General features: G+C 44.2%; 1 protein-coding gene across 1 annotated transcript; it reads right to left on the reverse strand.

Moving 5' to 3' along the window:
• Positions 1-653: 653 nt before the first annotated feature.
• On the reverse strand, positions 654-10,829 carry LOC132024172 (nascent polypeptide-associated complex subunit alpha, muscle-specific form-like). The gene is made up of 3 exons (XM_059410149.1): positions 9,800-10,829; positions 9,032-9,133; positions 654-3,658 (listed from the first exon to the last, which is right to left on the reverse strand). Exons 1-2 carry the CDS (start codon positions 10,827-10,829, stop codon positions 9,036-9,038), a joined length of 1,128 nt encoding a protein of 375 aa, XP_059266132.1. The 3' UTR covers positions 654-3,658; positions 9,032-9,035.
• Positions 10,830-10,890: the final 61 nt, after the last annotated feature.

Consider the following 10,890-nt stretch of genomic DNA (forward strand, 5'->3'; position numbering starts at 1 on the left):
CAAGCTGTGTCTTTGGATCTCAAGTGAGTCTTCTGTAGAAGCATATAGTTAGAACATGTGTTTTTATCATTCTTCTAATCTCTGGCGTATGGAGACTTTAATCCATTTACATTTAAAGTAATTGTTGATAGAGAGGCCCTTAACTTCTTTCATTATGATACCTGTTTTGTATATGCTCTATAGGGTTGGACTTTTTTTTTTGTCATTTTCTGCATTACTTCCTTCTTCTGTGTTTTGGAATTTTGTTGTAAAATTCTTGAATTCTATATTTCTTTTTGTGCAGTTACCATGGAGATTACATTCCCCATCCTCAAGTCGTGACTTTCTAATTGTAGTTTATAACAGTTTAACTCCAATAAAAATCTCTGCTCTTTTAAAACTTCAGCCTCATTTAGTTGTTGATGTCACAAAATTACATCTTCATACATTGCCTGCCCCAAAACACAATTCTTTTAAATGCATTACTTTCCTCAATCATATGGAAAAGATTATGTGGAGTTGCAAATCAATGGTACAGTAGTACTAGCTTTTACATTAAAAACTTTTTAAATTTTTTTAAATTTCTTTTCAGCATAACAGTATTCATTGTTTTTGCACCACCACACCCAGTTCTCCATGCTACATTAAGAACTTTTTTATTTTAATGCATCAATCTCTTAACTAATTTAGGAAACAAAAATTAGTTACAAACCATTCTTACAATAGCACTACGTTTTTTTAAAAGATTATTTATTTATTCATGAGAGAGAGAAAGAGGCAGACACTGAACCATCTGAGCCACCCAGGAGCCCAATAACACTACCTTTTAAGGATGCCCTTGTATTTACTTTTATTGAGATCTTTATTTCTCCATATGGCTTTGAGTTACAGTCTAATATCATTTTGTTTCATTTTGCAGGATACCTTCAAGCAGTACTTGAAGGGCAGGTCTAGTGCTCTTGAACCCCCCTCAGCTTTTGCTTATCTCAGAATGTCTTGATTTCTCCCTCATTTTTAAAGAACAGTTTTGCTGAATATAGGATTCTTTTTTTTTTTTTAAAGATTTTATTTATTTGTCAGAGAGAGCGAACGAGAGCGAGCACAGGCAGACAGAGTGGAAGGCAGAATCAGACGGAGAAGCAGGCTCCCTGCGGAGCAAGGAGCCCGATGCGGGACTCGATCCCAGGACGCTGGGATCATGACCTGAGCTGAAGGCAGCTGCTTAACCAACTGAGCCACCCAGGCGTCCCTGAATATAGGATTCTTGGTTGATATTATTTTTCTTTGAGTACTTTGAATATGTTGGCCCATTGTCCGATGGCCTATATGGTTTCTGGTAAGAAATCTGTAGATAATCTTATTGAGGATCCCTTGTATGTGATGATTTGCTTCTCTCTTGCTGCTTTCTTTTATTTATTATTTAAATTCAATTGGCCAACATATAGTACAACATTAGCTTCAGATGTAGTGTTCAATAATTCATCAGTTGTGTGTAGCCCAGTGCTCATCACATCTTGCTGCTTTCAATATTTGTTGCCTTTGTCCTTTGAAAGTTCGAATATCTCAGCATGGGTCTGTGACTTCATCTTACTTGGAGTTTGTTGAGCTTATTGGATGTTTATATTCATGTATTTCATCAAATTTGAGAAGTTTTCAGCCACTATTCAAACGTTCTCTCTGCTTCTTTCTCTTATGCTTCTGGGACTCCCATGATGAGTATGTGGGTACCTTTTGTGTTGTCCCGCATTTCCCTTAGGTTCCATTCCTTTCCTTAAATCTTTTTTCTTTCTGCAGCCTGGATAATTTCCATTGTTCTATCTTCAAGTTCACTTATTATTTCTCTTGCCTGCTGAAATAGGCTTTTGAATATCTCTAGTGAATTTTAAAATTTTAGTTACTGTATTTTTCAGCTTTAGAATTTGTCTCTTTCTTAGGTTTTCTTTTTATTAATACTCCTATTTTGTTCATACCTTGTTTTCTTGAATTTACCTACATCTTCCTCTAGTTCTCTGGACACATTAAGACAGTTGTTTTAAAGTATTTGTTTCATATATCTTTTATTAAGTTTATGTCAGGGGACGATTCTGTTGAATGGTTTTACCTTTGAATGGGCCATACTTCTCAATTCTTTCTGTGCTTTTTGTGGTTTTGGTTGAACACTGGAATTTTAAATCTAATAATGTGGTAAGTCTGGCAATCAAGTTCTCCCCACCCCCAAGGTTTTTTGGGTTTCTTTTTGTTGTTTTTGTTATTATTGTATTTTTGTTTTGTTTGTTCGAGGTTTTCTCAAACAACCAGAGATTAGCCCAAGGTGTAAACATAATGTCTTCTTTGGTCTTTTCTGAGACTTTCCTTGGGTAAGTGCAGTCACTTTTAAATTTTCTCTGTACATGCAGCTGTTTTTGAATACCCAGCCTTTAATGTCTGGCTTATGAAAGGGGAAAGGTGAAAAATGAAGGGTTGAGAAAAAGATACCTCCCTATACATTTCCTGGAAGTCAGATCAGTGGGGGGGGGGAGGTACAGAGGGGTTTGCAATGGGGGAAGTTTCAACAATAATGGCTACCCATGTCTTTGTACCTCTGTGATCAGAAGCAGCAATCCGCAGTGAGAGCACAGATCACCAATATTTGTCAGACAGTATCCTTTTTTCCTAGCCTTGCTCCTGGAGACTTTATATAAACAGCTCAAGGATCATGTGTACAGCTACCTACCATGGTGCTGGGAGTGGGGATGGGTAGCTGCTGCTGTGTTAAGAGCTGACCAAAATTAACAAAAATTTACCATCCAAGCCTTCCTCCGGAAGTTGCAATGCTTCAACACATTCTAAAGTTCCAAAATAGTTACATCAGACAGATTCTGCCAGTGCCATTTTTGTCTAAATGGGAGACAGATTCCTGGTGCTTCCTACTCCACCATCTTCCCAGAATCCTGGTCTAGGTTAATTTTATCTATTGAGGGAAGACCTTTTTTAGTACTCTAGCTGATGACTTTTTGAATGATGTGATTTTCCAATCTGTTGGAAATGGGCACTGTACCATCTCATCCTTTCCAAATGTTTTTTCCTCTGCCTTGGGTAGCTTGCTCACATGCATGCACTAATCATTTCTCAGGTGAATATTTCAGGAGGATCATCTGCAGATCTCTCTTTACAGAATTCCTCTCTCCAGTACTCTGCCCTACAAATTCTAGCCACTTTGTCCAACTCAGATTCCCAGTTCCATTCCCTCGACTTTAGGAGGCTACCAGGCCTTCCTCACATCATGGCCCTGAAACTTCTACCAGGCAGTGAGCTGGGTCAGTTGTAGGGTTCACTCCCTTTGTTTCCCATCTTTCAAAAATCTCTGTTCATCATTGACTGATCTGCAATGTTTAAGAAACATTGTCCCATTTAATTAATTACTTAGTTAATTTTTTAGAGTGCTAGGGTGAGCAGGAGAAGGGGCAGACAGAGAGACAGAGAGAGAGAGAGGGAGGGAGAATCTTAAGCAGGCTCCACAACCAGTGTGGAGCCCAACACAGTGCTCAGTCTCAGGTTGTTTCACTTATTTTGTCTCTTCGTTGTTGTTGTTGTTGTTTCAGGCGGGAGAGTGGTCAGTCCCTGTCAGTATATCTTGGCTGACAGTGAGGCTGAAGCTCCACTTTAAAATTAGTGTCTTTAAACAATGAATATGGTTATGCTGAAAATAAATTTAAAAAAAAATAAAAAATGAAATAAAATTAGTGTCTTTCTCACATGAATGTACTAACGGTACTAATTGGTACTAATCAGTATCTTTCTTGGTAATACAAGTTATCTCTATCTTTCCTTAGTAGACTAGGAGAGGAAGATATAAATCTGAGTACCAATAGGTACTTGACAAAATTAAAAATATGAGTGCTTAATAAGTATCTAATGGATTAAAATATTAAAAATTAACCTTGTTTATCATAGGATTGCTAGAGTTGTAGGTCATGGAAATATAGCATATGTTGATAGCTGTAAGAAGTTACATGATGTTTCTTAGGAGAACTTTAGTGATAAAATACAGGTCTTAGTTTCTTAGTTAATTAAGTGAATTTGTGGTGAGTTAAATACATTTTAAAAAAAGACAGATGGATCAAATTAGAACTGGCCAGTTCTTCAGACATGTGGCTCAGTGGTGATTCAGTATATAATCACTGGCTTAAGATTTAGAAGGCATGATTTTATAGTATCTGTGTCCTTTAAGGACAGTGTATAGGGTCTTATCAAGTATATCATGGACACATGTCTATTTTGGACATTCAGCATTCCTTTTCCCTTCCTAAAGGCACATAGATATCTTTTTCAAAAATTGTATATGGTTTTGGTGAGGTAATCAATCCAGGTACATGTTGCTTCATAATAAAACCGAAGGAGCCATATTCTTTTCATTGTGAGACTGGAGACATTTTACTTAAGCTTAGTCTATTCCACACTTTTTTTTTCTATAACTTTGAATTTTAAGCAAGTGACCACAGGACAAGGGAATATTGCTATTCCTTCTGTCATCTTCAGCACCCCAGAGGTATTTTTAAATGTACTAGTGCCTGGCCTCCCTCATTTCTGCCCACTTCCAATCCTGGTTCCTCAACTTTTGTTGATTTATGAGTTCCTAACATCCTTATAATATATGCCATTTTGCTTATATAAGACAGAGTTGTTTCTTCTGCTTGTGACATAAGAGCTAAAACCCATACAGTGTAACATGCCATCTTGCCTGTCAGGGCTAGGGTTTTAGACAGTCTTTTCAGTTGACCGGGCTGTGCAGTTGGATGTAAGTCAATGTGAGCAATGTGAGAGAGGTCTGCTACAATGGTTAACACAGGCTTGGGCTGCACTCACAGACCTACTCAGACCTCAGGAAGCTGGTCTTGATGTATACTGTGCTGATCAGGCAATAAATTGGGTATAGCATCTGGTGTGAACAAAGTATTCCTAAGACTACACGCTGGAATGCCATCTCTTGTATATGTCCTAGGTGGTAAGAACTCTACAAACCATGTATTAGAATTTGTGTGTGCTGGGAAATTAAAACTGCTGACAGATAAGGGTAGGACCCTTATCTTATAATTTTTATACTTCTGCAAGTAGTTAGCTATCCATCAGAGCTGAAGAGAGTTTTAAAAAATTTTATTTACTTATTTGACACACAGAGAGACAGCAAGAGAGAGAACACAAGCAGGGGTGTGGGAGAGGGAGAAGCAGGCTTCCCACTAGAGAGCCCAATGCAGGGCTTTATCCCAGGACCCTGGGATCATGACCTGAGCCGAAGGCAGACACTTAACTGACTGAGCCACCCAGCCACTCCTGAAAAGACTTTTCTGAGAAGGCCATTTATAAACTATAAAGCACTGAACAAATGTGATGTTAAGTTGAAGTGTTATGAAGTAATCTACTGAATAAATTTCATTAAATGTAAGCCAATATGAGGCAAGGCTGATGCAATTGCTCAGCTCTTTAGGAATTAAGATCTTTTGATATAGTAGCCACTAGCCACATGCAGCTATTTAAGGAAAACTAAATGAAATAAAAAATTTGGTTCCTCAGTTGCATACATTAATTGCTCAATAGCTACATATAGCTAGCAGCTACCATAGTGGATGGCACAGCTCAGTTTTCCTCCATCACAGAAAGTTCTACTGAACAGTACATCTCAAGAAAAGTAAATGCTTGGATAAGATTACTGAGTCTGGGGCACCTGGGTAGCTTAGTTGGTTAAAGTGTCCAACTCTTGATTTCAGCTCAGGTCATGATCTCGGGATTGTGAAATCAAGCCCTATGTTGGGTTCTGCACTCAGCATGGAGCTTGCTTAAGGATCTCTCTTTCTCTCCTTCTGCCCCTCCCCTCCTTCCTGCTTGTGCATGCTTGCTCTCTCTCTCTTTTAAAATAATTTTTAAAAAACGATTACTGAGTCTATAATCTTTTCTATTTTTAAAAAGATTTTATTTATTTGTCAGAGAGAAAGAGAGGGAGAGTGCAGAAGTGGGGGGAACAGCAGGCAGAGAAAGAAGCAGGCTTCCGGCTAAGCAGGGAGCCCAGTGCGGGACTCCATGAGATCATGACCAGAGCTGAGGGCACTTGCTTAACCAAATGAGCCACCCAGGTATCCCTAATCTTTTATTTTGCTTATTTGGATATATGGAGTTTCCTAGTTTAACAAAACAAATCTGTGCTGAAATCCTTACTCCCAGTTGCCCTAATGAGGAGACAGATGTATTAGGCCCTCAGCTAGGGCTGCTGCTGTCTGCACCCCCATCTAGGACCTGCTGCAGGCAGGGGTGGGAGCAGGCAGAGGTGAGCAGAAAAGGAGCTGCTGTTTTTTGCTTCTAGCTCTTTCCCAAGCACAGGCTATTGCTCCACCCTGAGGACATCTGCATTTAAGGCAGAACTTTATCCCTGCCTTCCCAAGGCACTTGTGCTCCTATAGCTCCTCAGGCAACTCTGATCTCTTCCCTAGACAGCAGAGTCCATGTGGGGAACCTCAAATCACTTGCCAAAGAATGACTGTGTGTTTCTGTGTTTGAGGCTACAGCATTTCTGGAGGAGGTAAGGTTCATGTGTGCTAGACTGGTCAGGCCTGGGTGCTCTTCCTATGCTGGTATGAGAGAAGTGGTCCTTCCAGAAACATTTTTTATGGTTTGCACAAATGTAACAGACCATTTAATGATAACTGGACTCTAAATAATTAAATCTTAAAATGGTTTGTACTGTGAATGGGAATTGGATTCATATCATATTAAGAAATAAAATTTAGTTTACCAAAAAAAAAAAAAAGAATTTTGAAGATTCCATCAGGCAATATTTAAGGGATGACTATGAAGGTGTTTTATTCAAATAAGAGAGGAGATGCCTGGGTGCCTCAGTTGGTTAAGCAGCTGCCTTCGGCTCAGGTCATGATCCCAGCGTCCTGGGATCGAGTCCCACATCGGACTCCTTGCTCAGCATGGAGCCTGCTTCTCCCTCTGCCTCTGCCTGCCATTCTGTCTGCCTGTGCTCGCTCTCTCCCCCCACCCTCTGATAAATGAATAAAATCTTTATTCAAATAAGAGAGACTATATGCTGAGTATTGTCTTCCAAAGCATCCCTTGGATGTTTGTCTCCTCCTCCTCAGCAGCTCCCAGTGGTGAGGTGGGAGTGAAAACAGTGTGATGCTTGAGTGTCTTACGTTAGTAAGTACAAATGTTGGGAGAAAGAGGCCTTAAATGCCCAGGAAGTGTGAGGAAGAGGGGCACGCATTTCCACAAGTGGTGGGGAGGGGACACAGGCAGTCAGTCCTTTGCAGACTTCAGAAAGAAGACACTAACAACTGTTGTATATAGGGAAGGGAAAAGTATGGTGATAAAGAGTGCAGTAGCCGCTCAGCAGAGATGGTCATCAACTATTTAAAATGTCGCCATGCATGTGGGAACTCCTGCTGAACTTGAAGACTGCCAGAAATGTGAATTTATAGAAATCTGCTTATACTTTCCCAGTGAGTTATGATTTAAAACTATAACTGTATACCTGTTCATAAAAATTATGGTTGAAAGAGAAAATAAATCCACAGCTGAGAAGAAAAAGGACTTTTAATCCACATGACTAAAAACGAAAGCACTTTCTAATTCCAGAATAACACAATAGCAACAACAAAATCTTCAAGACTGCAGAGATATCTGTGTGCTCTCCCAGGTTATTTAAGTTGACAATTAATCGGACTAGAGCCTTAGTGCAAGGTAAACATTATAGGTTCAAATCCCAAGCAGGGATTAATGTATTATTCTCTTCTCAGGTTACAGATTCCACGCTTAGCTGTTCCAGTCTACCGTTCTCCCAATATATGCTAGTGATAACAGGGGTGGGAGCAGAACTCCCTTTTACCTTCCTTGAAGCAGAAGTCTCAACTAAGTAGAATATTAATTAAAGGTGTTATTCTACTATAAAGCACTTTACTTTGGAAGGGTCATGTAAATTAGACAATATTTTCCTACTTTGAGTTATAGATGAATTGATCAATAACAGATTAGTTGAAATGTAAAAGAGCTGAAAATAGTATTTCTGTGATTGGTCTTCCACCTATTGATAATTTTTGCACACCATGGGCTGGTTCTCTTTGTGTATTAATCACAACATTTTTCCTGAGATTTCATTTTTTAATTTTTGTGAAGCGTAGGACCATGTCCTTTTTAGCATTTAAAAAAATTTTTTCCTCTCTTGTGTGGCAATCTCTTGGTGTAATTAAAAGTTTTATCATACATTCTAAGTGAATCGTCCAAGATTAAAGTTGCTGGAAATGAAAGTCCCCAATCATTAGTTGTCACGTGCTGTGAACCCAAGAATATATTTATAACTTTTTATTGAATTTTAAATACAGATATTTACTGTAAAATAATATTTTTATTTTTTATTTTTATTTTATTTATTTATTTGACAGAGAGAGAGATCACAAGTAGGCAGAGAGGCAGGCAGCAGAGAGGGGGAAGCAGGCTCTCCGCTGAGCAGAGACCCCGATGCGGGGCTTGATCCCAGGACCCTGAGACCATGACCTGAGCTGAAGGCAGCGGCTTAACCCACAGAGCCACCCAGGTGTCCCAAAAGTAATGATATTTTAAAAAATTTTAACTTCAACTGAATTTCAGCTGAGGATGCATAAAATATTGGTCAGCCAAATATCTTGGCAGGCATTAATAATATTAGTACATTAGTCAACAGTACATGGTGAAAGTAAATATATGGAATGCAATGCTATAAATGAAAATACAATGAGTGATTAAAACGATTCTTCTTCTTAATCTTGTGAGCCTGCAGTGGGTTACAGAGGAAATGGGGATATTTCTGGAGTGTGAGCATTTAATGTGGCCTTCAATGGCTAATTGCATTTCTAAGTAACACATAATCCTGGCTTCTTTACTCATTTCGTGCATGGGTAAGTGGCTTAACTTGCTACAGTCTGTTTTAAAAGAAATTAAACATATTTATCAAAATACCAAGAGCATTTTACTTATATATGTATCACACTGGCTTGTATTTGAGGTGAAGTTATAAGAAAAGACATGAAAAAATTCAACTTGCCTTTTCAGGGACAGAGAGTATGGGGGCTTCTTGGAGCCGGCTTGGGCGCGGGCTCCATCTGCTCTGCACCTGCTGTCTGGGCGCGCTCCTCCACCGAGGTTTCTTCAGAAAAAGAACAGATGGGAGGGCTGGAGGTAAGTAAAAATGCCACTTTCAAACTCTTAAGAGTTCTGAGTTTCTAAATGCTTCATTCGGCAACACGTTAATCTGTTTTTTAAAAAATGTCTTATTGAAGCATAATATACGTACAGGATTAACCTCATTTTGAAAGCAATTGCGGCAAAGCCACCAAAGCAGATGCCACCAAAGCAGCAAGGCTGAACCGGCTGTCCTCAGGAGGGGCTGCCCTGGCCCGGGAAAGCCAGACCGGGCGGCTCTCGGCTGGAGCTAACTAGAATGGGCGCTGCGAGGGGCCCGTGGTCCCTGACAGGATGGCCGGGGCGGCCGGCGGGTCTGCGTGGAAGCAGGCTCGGCGTGGGGTGGGCGGCGTGGCGGTGCCTGTGGGGAAGCCGCTCTCCCGAGGGCCCGGGGCCTGGGCTCGGGCCGGGCGGCCCCCATCCGCTGCCCACACCTAGGACCCCAGTCCCGGGACGCCCCGAGTCTGGAGGGGCTGCGTCCCGGGCTGACAGAAGTGCCAGCACTCTGGTAGCCACCCCTGATGACACGCGGCAGCGCAGGGCCCAGTGCCATCTGCCGCCCCTCCCTCCCAGACGCACCCCCACTTCCGAGGTCCCGACCGGCCTGCCCCCTTTCCCTCTGCGGGCTGACCGGCTCCGGGGTCGGGACGCGCCGCCTTTTCCGGATAGTGGGACCCCAGGGACGTGGGCTCCTCGGGGTGACGCGAACCACGGGTGGGGGATGAGGACCGATCTCCCCAGCTTGACAGACTCCCGGGGGCGGGGTCTCTTCGGGGTGACGGGACCCGCGGATGCGGGACAGGTCTTCTCGGGGTGATGAGACCCGTGGACGGGTCGGGGTCGCCTCGGGGTGACGGGACCCGAGAACAGGGGACGGGGACTCCTAGGGATGACGGGACCCGGGCACGAGGACGGATCTCCTCAGCCTGACCGGCTCCGGGGACAGAGTCTCCCTGTGGTGACGGGACCCGCGGACGGGGACGGTGTCTCCTCGGGGTGACGGGAACCACGGATGGAGGAGGAGGACGGATCTCCTCAGCCTGACAGACTCCAGCGGACGAGAACGGGGTCTTCCCCGCGGTGACGCCACCCGCGGAAGAGGACGAGGTCTCCCGGCGGTGACGGGACCCGCGGACCAGACGGGGTCTCTTCGGGGTGACAGGACCCGCGGATGGGGCGGGGTCTCCTCGGGGTGACGGGACCCGAGGACGGGGTCTCCACAGGTAGCGGGACCCGAGGACGGGACCGGGTCTCCTCAGGTGACGGGACCCGCGGACGGGGACGAGGACGGATCTCCTCGGTCTGAGCGCGTCCCGGGGACGGGGTCTCCCCGCGGTGCCGGGATCCGCAGGCAGCACCGCGAGCCCCCCACCCTCACCACCCGGCGCCCCGTCCCTCGGGCCGGCCTCGCTGCCGCTACCGGCGGGCGGACTTCCCTGCCGGGGCCAGGATCCCCGCTGGGTGCGGGCCCGGCAGGCCGCGGCGCCGCCTCTTCCGCCCTCCGCCGGCCCGCGTGCGTCAGCCTGCGCCGCCCCGCCCCGCCGCCGCCGCCGCCCGCGCGAGGCCGCCTCAGCCTGGCCCGGGCCTCGAGCGGCGCACGGCGCAGGTCCCTCCCGCCATGGCCCTGGGAGGCGGCAGCACATGGCGGCCGCAGCGGCCATGAGCGCGCCCGCGGCCCGCCCCGGCCCCCCCTAGAGCCCGCCGCCGCCCCGGCCGCGCCAC

This window comes from Mustela nigripes, chromosome 9 (assembly GCF_022355385.1).
Source record: "Mustela nigripes isolate SB6536 chromosome 9, MUSNIG.SB6536, whole genome shotgun sequence".
NCBI classification, from domain to species: Eukaryota; Metazoa; Chordata; class Mammalia; order Carnivora; family Mustelidae; genus Mustela; species Mustela nigripes.

Coding starts and splice junctions, on each gene's coding strand:
- LOC132024172 (XM_059410149.1), bottom strand. CDS start 10,829: ATGGCCGCTGCGGCCGCCATGTGCTGCCGCCTCCCAGGGCCATGGCGG. Junction 9,134..9,799: donor GCGTCCCGACCCCGGAGCCG/GTCAGCCCGCAG, acceptor CTTTTTCTGAAG/AAACCTCGGTGGAGGAGCGC.